Genomic DNA, 16367 nt, shown 5'->3' on the forward strand with positions numbered 1-16367 from the left:
ATGCTTCCCAGGACGAGGCAGCTCAGTTTCCAAAGGTCGCATCTCCTTCACCCGCCTCCCCTCTGCAGTCCTGCCTGGTTTCCCTTAATTAGAGGTTCCCTGATACTTGGAAGATTATGGATTAAGAAACCTGGGGAGCTATCAAACATTTTGGCTCCAAAGACTGATTTCAGGAAAACAAAATGACTGATGGTAAAGGAGCTGGATGTTTGTTTAAAGGTACAGAGTAATGTCATTAAAGTGACTCAAATTTTAATATGCTTTGGAGTGAGCTGGGGAGCTTCGGATAGATTCTGGGGTCTAGGGTAACGCCCAGGAATGTGTAGTCTTGCGATGGTGATGCTGGTGAACCTACTTGGAGAAAGCTGCTCTAAAGCCCGTGACTCAGCCTCTTTGATTCTTTGATGCATAGGGTGTAACTTGAGAACTAAAGGAAGATAAGAAAGCTTATGTGGCCCAAAACTCAAACCACCTAGTATCAAAAATGTTCCTACACAATAATGAACAACAAAAATGTTCACCACAATAAAGAGCAGCCTCCACTCACCGAAACTGAAGAAAGCCTGCATGCAAGAACACAAAAAGACCCAGTGCAGCCAAAATATAAATAAATAAAATTAATTAATTAATTTTTAAAAGTTCCTAGCTTTTATAAAAATGAGAAGACTGGGACTATATAACTAATAGGCTTAGGGTTCTTCGGGCAGCGTTCAAATAAGTTTCTAGTTCTTGTCATTTCCTTATCCCCTTCTCCTAACCACTTCAAGAAACAGTGTATGTGTGTGTGTGTGCGTGTGTATGTGTGTGTGTGACAGAGAGATGAATGAACTATGATCACTTGCCAAATTAGAAGAACCCATTTGCAACACAGCTATCAGGAACTGTGCAGATTTTTACTAATACACAGAGTTCTAACCTATGGAAGAAAAAGGAGAGAAAAGAGAGAAAAGGGGAAAAGGACACAAAAGAAATTCACGTGATGATACAAATGGCCAATAAAAATAATAAAATATTCTCAACATCACTTGTAAGTAAATGAAGTTAAGTGAAATATGTTTCACACAATGGTAACATTTCTTTTTTTCATTTGAGGATATCTAGTGGTAAGAGCCTAAAACAGGCACTCTCCTGTCTGTTATACAGATTTACACCGTAAAACAATTTGACAATAGCCACTAAAGTTTTAAATGTTCATATGTGTTTCTCATAATTCTATTTCTAGGATTTCAACCAGTGGAAACACTCAAAAGGGTACAGATTTTATGACAGATATCTTTATTGCAGAGTTGTTTATAGTAGTAGAAATGATAAACAAGCAAACCAAATATCCATCAGTGGAGAAATGACTCAATAAATTATTTTGGCACATGCCAAAACAGTGAAATAATATATACTACTAAAAAAAAAAAAAACAAGGAAAATCCATATATACTACCAAGGGAACGTGTTCAAGATCTATTCTTAGGTGAATAAAGCAAGCTGAGGGACTTCCCTGGTGTCCAGGGGTTAAAACTCTGATCTTCCACTGCAGGGGGATAGGGATTGATCCCTAGTAGGGAAACTAACAGCCTACATGCCATGAAGAGCATTCAAAAGAAAACAGAAACAAAAAAACAAGCTGACAAAAGCTATGTGTATTATGATTCCATTAGTGATTGATAGAGAAAGAAGTGGAGAAGAAGGGAGAGGAAGGGATAGAGGGAAGAAGTGAGGCAGGAAGGAAGATGTGACAGACATGTAAATATGGAGGTGGGTGGGTGAGTGGATGGATGGATGATGGATGATGGGTGGATGATGGATGGGTGGATGGATGGGTGGGGGGGAGGGATAGATAGAGTTATATGCATTGAAGAACACCTGCAGAAATTATAAACTGATAATTCACAGTGGGTTTTCTTTCCCTCTTTGAGGGAAGAGGCAAATTTGGGGGAGAATTGTACTTTTAATATCAGATTAAATATTTAGATCAAATATGTAGTGTTTAGATTTTCATGATAAGCACTTATTATCAGAGGTGTTTGCTTGCAGAAATGAGGTAGACCACACCCCTGGACACCCTCTGCTCTCGTCCGAAGGGTCCTCTTTATGTCTGTGGATCCGCTCCCTCCTCAGGCTGGCTGTCCAAACCCTCCACCACCTGATCAGTGACAGAGAGAACTCTGTGTCCCCACCTTCACTGTGTTTTGAAACAGTTAACTCCAGACTGTCTTTTCCTTTCTTTGTGACTAATGTCCAAATGGCAGCTCGCTGATACAGAGCTGTTTCTTCCAATTCAGCTCCGCAGACAGAGATGTGCTGTAGTTTTAGCAATTTGTCTTCTGGTCCAGCAGCAGCTTCCAGGTGCCATTAAAATTCCATCCCAGTTTTCGCTATGACAGCACCAGAGACCCATTTGTGACACGGCAATGAGTTTTTAACTTTCTTTTTTCTGACATCAGCTCTTTTCCTAGAGAACACATTGTTTGTTAACAACACAAGGCAAAGTGAATATTAATAATTGTGTACAGAATTCTTTCTAGCTTTCAGATGCCACCACATTCATCAGACCTCTTTTGGTTTTGATCTCTTCACCAGCCCCAGGAGCTGGTGGGGGAGAAAGACACTCTGGAAATTTTTATAGATGAGGAAATGGAGGCCTAAATGACTTGCTTAAATTCACACGGGTAGTACACAGCAGCACGGTGTTAACTCAGTCAGGGTTCTTTGGTTGTGAAGAACAGAGACCCATTTGGCTGAAACAGGCAAGAAATAGCTCATTGTATTGAAGGAATACACCAAAGAAAGGACAGAAACCACAGTGACTCCGGGTCCCTGGGAGGAGGAAGGGTGGACCATCCTTTCAGAGCGCTTCCCTTCGCTTTCTGCGCCTGAATCCTGGCTTGAGGTTCAATTCTCATGCTCCTGGAAAATATCATCTGATTGGCCCACTTGAGTCATGGGAGGGCTGGGCATGGACTGTGCACCCAAACAGCGGGGAAAAGGTAATTTCGCAGAAGGAGACATGGCCCTGTTACTAGAAAAGGGGGATGAGATGGAGCCAGAACGGCATCCACCACACACGTCCACCCGCTCGCCCGACTCCGGGCTGGCACTGCTCCCTGGCCCCTTCTCTCTACCCTCCAGCCCCCTCCCTGCCCCTGCCAGCCACACGGTCTATTAAACCTGCACTGTCTCATTTTTCTTTGTCTGCTGACAGAGCTCCTAGGCCTACTTCTAAATGGCAGACTCGGACTCCCAGTGTGTTTGTGAGTCACTCCGTCGTGTCTGACCCTTTCGTGACCCCTTGGACTGTAGCCCACCAGGCTCCTCTGTCCGTGGGATGCTCCAGGCAAGAACACTGGAGTGGGCTGCCATGCCCTCCTCCAGGGAGAGGCTGGAGCCTCGTCCTAACCACGTGTTTCCCGTCCTGGGGCAGGTCAAGGCGGTCCTGGAGGAAATACTGGAGCGGGTGACAGATGAGTTTAACCTCCCAGAGCTGATGGCCAGGGCGGAGGAGCGCACCCCCTACGTGGCCGTGACTCTCCAGGAGTGCGAGCGGATGAACGTGCTCACCAGACAGATGCAGTGCTCCTTGCGGGAGCTGGACCTTGGACTAAAGGTGGGTGAGGCCAGGCTGGGGACAGGGCGCTGGGGAGCAGCAGTCTCACCACCCAGGAAGGTGCCCCTCCTAGAAACGGAGTGTGGCTGGGCCACAGGGGTGGGTGAGACAGGCTCCGGAGCCGGAATCTGGGCAGGTGGACTGAGCTGTGAGGGGCAAGCTGCCCGAGCCTACGCGCTCTGAGCTCCAGGCAGGAGAGAAGTCGACACCCAGTGCTTTCTGCTGACGTGGGTGGCGTGGCTTTCGCAGGAGGTAGAAGTGTGTGTGCTGCTGCATCGACGCAGGGGGTCTAGATATCCCGGACCACCTCCCCGCTCTGCTGCGTCCTCAGCGTGTGGCCTCAGAGTGACTTAAAGCCCCACTGCATCCCAGTTCCTTTACCCATAAACCAGGGCGAGTGGGCCTGCCTCGGGGGCCTTTGGGATTCAATACATCTATTTGCATGGGTTTGCCCGTGGCTCAGTGGTAAGGAATCTACTTGCCAATGCAGGAGACACAGGTTCCATCCCTAGGTAGGCAGATCCCCTGGAGGAGGGCATGGCAACCCACTCCAGTATTCTTGCCTGGAGAATCCCCATGGACAGAGGGGCCTGGCAGGCTACAGTCCATGGGGTTGGTTGCAAAGAGTCAGACACAACGGAGTGACTAAATGATAACAACATAGAATGTTGTAGAATAATGCCTACGTGTGGCCAGCACCCAGAAGTGTAAGTACATACAAATGAGTTCCATTCTGAGAGCGCATTTATAAGTCCACTTGGCTCATAAAACCAACAAAGTTAGCCTAGGTACCCAACTAACACAAACGGCTATATAGCACTGTGCTGTAATAGGTTTATAATACTTTTCACACCAATAATACATAAAAACAAACACAAAAAATAAAGCATTTTTAGTCTTACATCACAGTACCTTGAAAAGTACAGTGGTCCAGCACAACAGCCGGCACACAGGGCTGGCATCAAGTGAACAGGCAGGATAAGTTACTGATGGAGGAGGGAGAGGAGGAAGGAGATGGTGGAGCTGAGGGTCGTCAGCAATAGGCGACGGAGGGCAAGCTGTGATGTCACGCGTGCTTGACGTGGATGGATGCCTGACATTGGCATCTATGAAAGTTCACAACTTGAAGGTTCATATGTAGGGGACTTCCTGTATTATTACTGCCCCATCGGGGGAAGTCCTTCATTGGAAGGACTGATGCTGAAGCTGAAGCTCCAATACTTTGGCCACCTGATGTGAAGAGCCGACTCACAGGAAAAGACCCTGATGCTGGGAAAAACTGAGGGCAGGAGGAGAAGGGGGCAACAGGATGAGATGCTTGAATGGCATTGCCAACTCGATGGACATGAATTTGAGCAGACTCTGGGAGATAGTGAAGAAAAGGGAAACTTGGCTTGCTGCAGCCCACAGGGTCGCAAGGAGTCAGACCTGACTGAGCAACTGAACAACAACAATGATCAGAGGAAAGGAAATAATCTTAATCTTTTGCAACCTCACGGTTATGTGAAACATCCAAGATGCTACACAGGCTCTGATAGTTCTCACGAGCAACGAGAGTCCGTTATTTATACCACCAGTTATTAAATACATCTACTTCATTCACCATCAGAAAATTCCATCAAGTGCCCAGCACAAAGCCTAACGGAAAAGCCCTGTTAAAACCATTCACCTGGACAACAGGCCCGTGGGAGGGCCTGCTGCCCTTTAGGAGCTGAGGAAGGCAGCTACTGTCAGCTTACAATGGCAAACTTAAAAGAGTTGTATCTCCAGGCAGAGGGAAAGGGGAACTGAACCCAGTTTCCTAGCTGGAGGTGGAAGCTCAGTCCAGCCCTGGACATCCAGGGCTGTGATACGCCACCACCCTTGAATTTGGCTCTTGGAGTTATATGACCACCGTCAGGCGTGCAGAGGACACACAGCTGTGAGTGTCTTCATGTGTAGTCACATAGAAACTGTGAAGTAGGCTGAGAAACCTGAGTTTTTTTTTTTTTAATCTGTTAATTTGCCTTCTGCCCCAGTATGGATAGAAGGAAATAAAGAGAAAAGAGGGATGGGAAGAGATGCTGAAGATTGTTGCTGCTCCATAATGTTTTAAAATTACACATCAGCTTGCATCCTGTATCAAAGGAAATACAGAATTTCACAGAACAACCTCAGATGTAAATAAGGACCTTGACTGTCATTTTATGTGGCTCGGTTCCTGAGATACGCAGGTCGATATTAGCAATTATCTTGAGTTGGTGTGTTGCAATCTTAGTTTATTGAATCCATGCAGTTTGGCGCAGTCTGTTTACCTATCCAGCTTCCAATTCACTTGCTCATTTTTCTTCCAAGAGCTTTTGCTGGGGTTTGGTGTCATGAATTTCAGCGCATGCCTGCGTGAGGATGGAGGGGGTGGGGAGGGAGTTGCTCTTTTCTTCCAGTCTAGCTTGAGAGGGCCTGTGGACAGGCAGCCTTGGCTCTCACTTCAGCCTGGAGGAGGCAGTGGAGACCGATGGGAGCCTTCCTTTCCAGGTGGAGAGTCTGGTGGGAAAAGAAACACAGAAAATGATCACAGTACCAGGCACGACTGATTGCAAGGAGGTGGGAGGAAAAGGGAAGAGACAAGTGTGTGGGAGGAGAAGCGGCATCCAGGGGGGCTTTGGAAGAAGGGTAGAATTATGACAGCTGATGATAAGAAGAATCTGCTGAGTAGCCCTAAGCCTGTTCTAAGAGTTAACTTACTTTGGCTGGAGCAGAGAGTCCACTCAGATGAGTAAGAGTGATATGGTAAACTTCAAAAGGAAGAAAAGAGCAACTCCTTTGCTACCCAAACGGTCCTAGCTGAACTGAGAGGCACAGTACTCAAACCCCCGAGGACTGTGGGAACCCACAGCACACAGCACGCAGAAGTAATGCTCTGTGCGAGGTCTGCCATCCACAGCCATGTTCCCACAGAGAGGAATACAGGAAGGAGACAGACATCTGGCTCTCAGCCTTTCACAATGAAGAGCCAGGTCCTGTGAGTATACCAGAGCTGATTGGCCAAAAGTACTGACTCATATTAACCAAACGCACAAGAGCCTGATGTACAAAACTGTCAACTGTCACTTTATTCCTTTACAATCAACTAGGTTATAACTTTCAAAGGATCTACTGGTGGCAGCTTGCCCAGAAAATCTCTGCCTGTGTAAGAAAACTACAGGAGAAGCTACATTCTTACGCACTGTCCAGGACGGTGGGCTTCTCAGATGGTAAAGAATCCGCTTGCCAATGCGGGAGACCCAGGTTCGGTTCCTGAGCTGGGAAGATCCCCTGGAGATGGGAATGGCAACCCACTCCAGTATTCTTGCCTGGAGAATCCCCATGGACAGAGGAGTCGGGCAGGCTACAGTCCATGGGGTCACAAAGAATCTGACATGATTGAGCAACTAAGCATACACATCCAGGATGGTAGCCACGAATGACAGGTTAGCGCGTGAAATGTGCTCAGTCCATACTGAGATGTGCTACAAGTGTCAGTTAAATGCCAGATTTCAGAGATATAGGGCAAAAAAGGGAAAATACCCTATTAATAATTTTTATATTGGTTGCATGTTAGAATATTTGACATTTTAAATATATCACATTAAGTAACATATTATGAAAATTAAATTCACCTCTTTTAAATTTTTTTAAGTGGCTACCAGAAAATGTAAAATTACACACATGTAATATTTTTAATTTTTTTTATATTTATTTTTTACTTATTTGGCTGCATCCAGTCTTAGTTGCAGCACACAGGACCTTTGTTGCCTCATGCAGGCTTAGTGGCTCCAAGGCATGTGGGATCTTAGTTCCCCAAGCAGGGATCGAAACTGCATCCCCTGCTTTGCCAGGCAGATTCTAAACCACTGGACCAAGAGGGAAATCCCAATTTTGTGAATTATAAATGTAAAATTACCCATTCACAACTTGTGTTACATTTCATTTGGGTCATGCTCTCTTAGATGGTGTCCTGGCCAGGCCAGTGTCTGGGACCAGGAGCTGTTTTTTATTATTCAGATGTTTGATGGCATCAGACATTTCCCCCCTCACCCCACCACTATGCTTCAATGGCTGATGCCCCTCCTGACTGACAGATTCTGTTTTTCTAAACATGTGAAAGATGTTCAGGCTTAAAGCCCAGCTCGACGATTTGAGGGACTGCTCTGGTACTTTACTTTCGTCCATTGTATGTTGACTTAATAGTTCAGCTCTTGCTCTGGCCATTTAGTGACTGATGTCACCACCACGCAGGCAACTGCCCTGGCCCACGTGCCTGCTGGAGTACATGGATGGACCAGCTGCTGTCACTCACAGTCTGGGCGCCAGACTGGCCGGGGTGGAACCCACATAATTCCCCGGCTTCCCTCCCCATCTCATCACCCCCTGCATCTCGTGTGAATGACAGCTGGTTGCAAAGACCATCTTCGTAGGGAAGGAAGGGAGGACCGAGGCTGACCTTCAGGTCAGGGGGCATCCTGTAGCCCCTGGAGAAGGGCATGTGTGGGCATTGCTGATGCCGTGGTGTGCACACTGGCCACATGCATGTGAGCCCAGAGCACCGGCCACTTCCCACCCCCAAGAAGGGACCGTTTCTGGCCATCCAGAGTCCTTCAGTTTGGACTGGAGTCTGTGAATCTGCACTCTTCACAAGCTTCCTCACTTAAAGCGATGAAGGCTTAGAGGGAAAATCATATTTTTATTTTTGTTGATGCTCAGTCATGTCCAACTCTTTGTGACCCCATGGACTGCAGCATGCCAGGCTTCCCTGTCCTTCTCCATCTCCCGGGGTTTGCTCGAATTCATGTCCATTGAGTCGATGATGCCATGCAACCATCTCATCCTCTGTTGCCCCCTTCTTCTCCTGATATCAAAGAAAGACTGAAGACATTTATTTATAGGGACGAGAAAAAGTGCTTAAGGCCATATCCAGGTAGCCCTCGTGCCCGTGATAAAGTTCCCCCCAGTCTTCAGTTCTCCCGTTTCCCTGCAGTGTGGACATGGGACAGGCCAATCACAGGACCCGAAGTGTGGCGTCTTTTTAAGGATTTAGTGTTTTCTTTGTACATTTTCTTTCTATTGACTCTTGACCTGTGAGCAAATAATAAGCAAAATAATAAGCATTTAATCTGTCTGTGTTCCAAGCGACTGAGGCAGGAGGAGTTTGAGGATGTCAGGGTGAGCAGACGGAAGCAGGTTTCTCTATGTGGGTAGCTGGAATCTTCACGAAAGGCTTCCTTACTCACCATTTGGCCCCAGAGACTTCCTCTGTGCACCCCCAACCCCCCCCCTGCCCCCGCAACCCCAGCCTGTACTGATCTGGCTGTGCCTGAGGAGACTAATCTTCTCTGCACACTTTTCAGGAAATGCTGTCCCAGTCTGTAGGTTTATTCCTCTTCTTCTAAGAAAGGGATTTAAGTTACACTGCACTAATTTAGTGTAGGGCTCTCTCTGGGTTCTTCTCTTCTCTCCTCTGAAAATGAGCTGTTTCTACTTCCACTCGAGGTCGTGGGCAGATCTGAGTTCAGAACCCTAATCATCAGATGAATGGCTTCTTCTTTTCCTAAGTTGTTCCTGGTTTCGCTCTCAAACGAGCAGAACCTAAGAGATGACACCTTCCTTAAGGTTCCATCACTCTCACATTCAATTAGTAAATGTGAGCTCACTGTCAGAATAACTTATAAGCAGATGTGAGAAATTTTTAAGAAAGCCAAGTTACACATTTTGTGCTACGCTGCTGTCAAAACAACTTTAGATTTCTGAAGAGTGTTAACAATTAAGTGTTGTGTACACATTTTTTATTATCTGACTTTATTTTTTAGAGCAGTTTGAGGTTCACAGCAAAATTGAACAGAAGGTACAGAGAGTTCCCATTTACTCCTCCCCCCCGCCCCAACTCCCCACCATCAACATCGCCACCAGAGCGGTCTGTTAGTTACAGCTAAACCAACACTTCCATCACAATCCTCAAAGTCACCTATGGTTTACCTTAGGATTCACTCTTGGTGTTGTACATTCTGTGGATTTGGACAGATAGATAATGACATGGGGGCTTCCCATGGTAAATGGTGGCTCAGTGGTAAATCCACCCACCGATGCAGGAGACACAGGAGATGGAGATTCGATCCCTGTGTCAGGAAGATCTCCTGAAGAAGGAAATGGCAACCCACTCCAGTGTTCTTGCCTGGGAAATCCCATGGACAGAGGAGCCTGGTGGGCTATAGTCCATGGGGTCGCAAAGAGTGGGACACGACTTATTGACTAAACAACATGATGACATGGCCCACCGTTACGGGGTCTTACAGAAGAGTCTCACTGCCCTAATATTGCATTTACTTTATTCTTAAGCACAGGACTTCTTCTTGCAACACATATCAGAGAAATGGAGGTTTACAGGGCCTCCATTTTCAGAAGTGGCACATCTCTGTGTGAGACAAGGTCACACAGGGTTAAGGGGTGTGACTGGCTAGAGGAGATAACCAGGCAACAAAGGACTCCTCTGTACCAGCAAGTGACAGTGGCTGGCAGAGTCCAGGGCTCCATCTGAGTTCATCTCTGCCAGTCTCTCTGCCACAGCCCTCAGAGACGTGCCAAAGGACTGGGACATTTTCATCCTAGTTTTTCCAGTAGTGCTGACCCAGTTCTGTTAGGTCATGTTGTAGGATGAATCCAGGGTGGGAGCCCTTACCTTCCCATCGACTCAAGACAGCATTCACAAGTACAACATACTTCCACAGATGCACCCAGACTCTAGAGAACCCGCAACACTGTGGTGGAGAAGCAAATGTATTTGGTGTATCATTTATAAAAGCACTTTATGTGAGTGTACGGGCCATTGAAAACTTAAAATTTTTATTTTAAAAGGAAAATTAAATACATCCTGTATCTTTTTTTAAGTCTATTGGACTTTATTTTTTTTGTAATGAATCCTGGTTTGAATATGTATCTTTTTATGCACAGTTTTATAAGCATGTACTCTTATATGTCCATAAACAGATTTTATTAAAACTGCAACATACAGGATTTTTAACACAACCCTGACAAAAACATACACAGTGCAGCTTAATTAGCAAACAGAAAACTAGGCCTTTCTGTTTAGAACAGTGCTGTCCAATAGAACTCCCTGTGATGATGGGAAGATTCCATGTCTGTGCTAATAAGGGCACATGTGACTGCTGAGGACATGAACTGCCAGGAAGGAACGGATATTTAATTTTATAGTTCTAAGTCATGCATGCATGCTCAGTCACTAAGTCATGTCCAACTCTTTGTGACCCCATGGACTGTAGCCACCAGGATCCTCTGGCCCTGGGATTTCCCAGGCAGGAATACTGGATGGGTTGCCATTTCCTCCTCCAGGGGATCTTCTTGACCCAGGGATCAAACCCCCATCTCCTACGTGGGCAGGAGGATTCTTTACCACTGAGTCTCCTGGGAAGCCTCAATTTTAAGTCACTTGTGCTTAAATAGCTTCATAATACTGATGGTCATCATATCAGACATGGCGGACCTTGTTGGGTACCATATTTCCTGTGAAGAAACCACTGAAGTAGAGATGACGCCTTCAAGAAACTGTCGATCCTTGGCATAACTAAGGTTACAAAGTTTAAAGATGGTTTTCAATGTCAATGTTCCTTCACAAATTTTCATCCAGCAATTGCAAGAGGGTCCCTAAAAGTTGGCTATGTCTCTAATAGCTTGGTTTCTGAAGGAAATTCTTGATTTGGGGGGATATAGATCTTCCTGGCTTTGGCTTCTTGCATTTACTGAAGAAAGGTGCCCTTCATGGAAGGTGCTCACTGGGACACCCAGGTAGACACCGGGGGTTGGGGGGAGGCGGTGCAGAGTGCATCACCTGCAGGCTGATTACACACACATTGCCCCCTCCCCTCTGGCTGTTTGTCTTCAGGGAGAGCTGGCCATGACCAGCGACATGGAGAGCTTACAGAACACCCTGTACCTGGACACAATGCCAGAGTCCTGGGCCAGCAGAGGCTGCTGCAGAGGCTGGAGGAGAACAGAGGAGCCCAAACTTGAGGGTCGGGTGGAATCAGTATGGGCTTTCCTGGTGGTTCAGTGCTAAAGAATCTGCCTGCCAATGCAGGAGACACAGGTTTGATCTGGGTCCGGAAGACCCCCTGGAGAAGGAAATGGCAACCCACTCCAGTATTCTTGACTGGAAAATTCCATGGACAGAGGAGCCTGGCAGTTTGCAGTCCATGGGGTCACAAAGAGTCGAACTCAAGTGAGCAACTGAGTGCGGAATCAGTGTGGAACCCACAGGGGGTTTTAGGTCCAGAGTGAACCTAAACTACTGTCGGTGGATAGGTGTAGACCCCGATATCACTGGAGCAGGAAAAGTTTTAAAGGACCAGCCTCTATGAGACAAACCTACAAATCAAGTGCTAGACAGGGACCATCATTGGGTTGCCCACCTCTGCAGTCATCTCCTGCCTTCCCCAACCTCCCCAAGGCCAGCTGTTTCCAGGGACCTGCCACCCTTCACTTTTTCCCCTCTGGCTGTTTGTCTTCAGGGAGAGCTGACCATGACCATTGACATGGAGAGCTTACAGAATGCCTTGTACCTGGACACGGTGCCAGAGTCCTGGGCCAGACGAGCCTACCCCTCCACGGCAGGCCTGGCAGCCTGGTTTATTGACCTGCTTAACCGGATCAAGGAGCTGGAGGCCTGGACGGGCGACTTTGCCATGCCCTCGACTGTATGGCTGACGGGCTTCTTCAACCCCCAGTCCTTCCTGACAGCCATCATGCAGTCCACGGCCCGCCGGAACGAGTGGCCCCTGGACCAGATGACCCTGCAGTGTGATGTGATGAAGAAGAACAGGGAGGAGTTCAGGAGTCCCCCGCGGGAAGGGGCCTACGTGCATGGCCTCTTCATGGAAGGCGCTCGCTGGGACACCCAGGTAGACCATGGGTTGGGGTGGAGGGGCAAAGGGCATCAGCTGTAGGCTGATTACACACACATTGCCCCCTCCTGTAAAGTCCAATTGCTAAAAGGGGCGCCCTGGAGACTTCTGCCCTGGATAACCTCTCCTTGAGGCTGTCAGATCATTTCCCTGCAGCCACAGTTTGAAAGCATCAGTGCTTCAGCACTCAGCCTTCTTTATGGTCCAACTCTCACATCCATATGTGACTACTGGAGAAACCATAGCTTTGACTGTATGGACCTTTGTTGGCAAAGTAATGTCTGCTTTTTAATGCGCCGTCAAGGTTTATCATAGCTTTTCTTCCAAGGAATAAGCATCTTTTAATTTCATGGCTGCAGTCACCATCCACAGTGATTTTGGAGCCCCCCAAAATAAAGTGTATTGCTGTTTCCATTGTTTCCCCATCTATGTGCCATGAAGTGATGGGAGCGGATGCAATGATCTTAGTTTTTTGAATGTTGATTTTAAGTCAGCTTTTTCACTCTCTTCTTTCACCTTCATCAAGAGACTCTATAGTTCCTCTTTGCTTTCTGCCATTAGGTGTCATCTGCATATCTGAGGTTATTATTGATATTTCTCTCAGTAATCTTGACTCCAGCTTGTGTGTCATTCAGTCTGGCATTTTGCATGATGTACTCTGCGTATAAGTTAAATAAACAGGGTGACAACATACAGCTTTGACATACTCATTTCCCAATTCTGAACTAGACCGTTGTTCCATGTCTGGTTCTAATCGTTGCTTCTTGACCTACATACAGGTTTTGCAGGAGGCAAGTAAGGTTATCTTCTGATATTGTCATCTCTTTAAGAATTTTCCACAGTTTGTTGTGATCCACACAGTCAAAGGCTTTAGTGTAGTCAATGAAGCAGAAGTGGATGTTTTTCTGGAATTCCTTTGCTTTTTCTATGATCCAGTGGGTGTTAGCAATTTGATCTCTGGTTCCTCTGCCTTTTCTAAATCCAGCTTGTACACTTGGAATTTCTCAGTTCATGTACTATTGAAGCCTCACTTGAAGGATTTTGAGCATTACCTTGCTAGCATGTGAAATTGAGCATAACTGTGTGGTAGTTAGAACATTCTTTGGCATTGCCCTTCTTTGGGATTGGAATGAAAACTGACCTTTTTCAGTCCAACAGACTACCTCCCATTTTTTCATTACCTTGTTTCCAAATGATAATAAAACAAAAAATAACAACTCAAAGTCTATATCCCAGAAAGCATTGAGCAAAAAGGGAATGGTAAGGATGTCCAAAATTCCTATCCTCCATAAAACAAGGGCATTAGCAAAAAGAAAAAAAACGTATGTATTAGATATAACAAGTTCTGTCATCAGCATAAGGGGTTCAGTGTTACCTAGACAGAGGCAAGGGATCTGTGAATCTCTCTGGATGATCATCTCCCCAAGTATGTTCAGAAGACACTAGTGATGTGGGAGATGGATAGGTTGCAAGAAAAGGGCCCTGTGGTCAAAGTAAGTTTAGGAAACACTGGGATAAATAAAGTGAAACTTTTTTCTTTACTGCCAGGTCTTCTTGCCTTCATTGTGCGTGATAAAGCTTCACGTACAGTGTATGGTAATGCCAGTAGGCTCTGTCTTGCTCAGCTTTATGTCCCTAGCACCTAGCATGACATCTGGCAAATAGCTGCATTCAGCATGCTTACGAAATGAATGATAAAACAGAGATTCAAGCCCTAAAGAGATTCATTTACATATGATATATGACAGCTTTTGGAACTCTGCTTTGAGAAGATATTCAGGCTGAAAACCAGTAGGAATATGTTGTGCACCCCCTCCAGTGCATTAGCACCGGGCTTCCCCGGTGGCTCAGTGGTAAAGAACCCGCCTGCTAATGCAGGAGACATAGGCGACGAGGGTTGGGTCCCTGGGTTGGGAAGATCCCCTGGAGGAGGACGTGGCAATGCACTCCAGTACTCTTGCCTGGGGAATTGCATGGACAGAGGAGCCTGGCGGGCTACAGTCTACAGCGTCACACAGAGTTGGACACAACTGAAGTGACTTAGCATACACTGGTGCACGCCACCTTGGGTTGTTGAGAGAACCTTGCAAGGGGGTGGGCCTGGAGGCAGCCTGGCCATCCCAGTCTCTCTCTCCTGGATCTCCCGACAGGAGTGAGGCTGCCTGTCCGGGCTCGGGGCCTGACCTGAGAGGTGCTCTCTTGAATCCTTGTCCTCAGGCTGGGATCATCGCCGAGGGGAAGCTGAAGGAGCTGACACCCGCCCTGCCTGTGATGTTCATCAGGGCTGTCCCTGCGGAGAAGCAGGACTGCCGCAGCGTCTATCTCTGTCCTGTGTACAAGACCCGTCAGCGGGGACCCACCTACGTGTGGACTTTCCAGCTGAAGACTAAGGAGAAGCCATCCAAGTGGGTTCTGGCCGGAGTCGCCTTGCTTCTGCAGGTTTAGCTTCCTGCAGAACCCCCGAGGAAGCAAAGCTGGGCTGGAGGCTTCCCAGAGGGACTGGTGGGTGAGGGCTAAGACCACAGCCATAGAGAAAGATAAGAAATGGATAGTACTCACAGTTCTGAAGAGTTCCTTTGGGGAACTCGAGAGAAGTGCCTAAAGTGAGGTTGAGCTGGAGGAGTATGGACCTAGGAACTAGGATTGAAGAGTTTCCTAACACTGGCCCTTTCCTAATAAAGTGATTTGCTCTTCAACTGTATTTGGCCCAGGCTCTGAGTGTTGCAGCATCAGAAGTTATCGTGACAAGCCCAAGAGAAAGAAGTCACAGATCCCTGAGCCCTGATGTTACATGACCCCACATCCAGTGCCCTGGTTTCTGGCTAGTCCGTGGGCCAGCGGCCCCAGGCTCACCTGTGAGGCAGAGTCTACATTTTAACAAGCACCCCAGGTGATCTATATGCATGTTACTCTGGATCAGGGGGTCACCAGACTTTTTCTGTTAAGGATCAGAGAGCAAATATTTTAGGCTTTGCAGGGCATATTGTTTCTGTGCAACTGCTTAGCTCTGCCACTGTAACCCCAAAGGAGCCACGGACATACATACATAAGTGGATGTGGCCACATTTCATTAAAACTTCATTTACAAAAATGGGCAGTCAGCCACGTTTTGCTGATCACTGCTCTAGAGGATAAGGGAGGTATACATGCAATATTTGGGTTTCCCTGGTGGCTCAGCAGTAAAGAATCCCCCAGTCAATGCAGGAGACACAGGTTCAATCCCTAGGTCAGATCCCCTGGAGAAGGAAATGGCAACCTGCTCCAGTATTCTTACCTGGAGAATCACAGGTACAGAGGAGCCTGGTGGGCTACAGTCCATGGGGTCACCAAGAGTCAGATACGACTTAGTGACTGAATGACAACAAATATGCAATACATATCTTCAGTTAATCCCCACAAGCATTTATCAAGTGTTTTTATCTAACATCTACTTCTTGCTGAGGACAAAGCCACAAACAAGATAGGTTGTTTCCTTGTCTCTCCGTCATCTTTCAGATCATTTAAGAGGGGCCCAAGGAGAAACATTTCACCAAAAGCTTTCTCATGTACAATTTTCCTCAATTTTCCTGTGGAACACATTCTTGCTGGATGCCCAACAAAATCTATGTGTTTTCATGAGTTGTAAAGCTCCCTTTGTGGGGCTTGTTTGTTGTCTGGGCAGGCTCCCTGTTCCTTCTAGGATCTTTATTCCCATGTATCCTTGGAGAAACATTTTTTAATTAATCACTACTTAGAAAAGTGGTTCTTAATCTTGAGCAGGTATCAGAATCCCCTGGAGGACTCGTTAAAACAAAGTTCTGTGGGCATCCTTCAGCATTTGACCTGGTAAGAAACTGCCG

The 16367-nt window shown here is 46.7% G+C and overlaps 1 protein-coding gene across 1 annotated transcript in view; it reads left to right on the forward strand.

The window, feature by feature from the left end:
* DNAH9 (dynein axonemal heavy chain 9) overlaps window positions 1-15229 on the forward strand; it is a 280642-nt gene extending 265413 nt beyond the window's left edge. Inside the window, exons 67-69 of the mRNA XM_043903869.1 lie at window positions 3416-3598; window positions 12136-12525; window positions 14746-15229. Of these exons, the coding sequence (XP_043759804.1) occupies window positions 3416-3598; window positions 12136-12525; window positions 14746-14973 (801 nt within the window). The 3' untranslated portion in view covers window positions 14974-15229. The remainder of the gene's footprint in view (window positions 1-3415; window positions 3599-12135; window positions 12526-14745) is intronic.
* The last annotated feature ends 1138 nt before the right edge of the window (window positions 15230-16367 follow it).

This window comes from Cervus elaphus, chromosome 5, assembly GCF_910594005.1.
Source record: "Cervus elaphus chromosome 5, mCerEla1.1, whole genome shotgun sequence".
Lineage (NCBI taxonomy): Eukaryota > Metazoa > Chordata > Mammalia > Artiodactyla > Cervidae > Cervus > Cervus elaphus.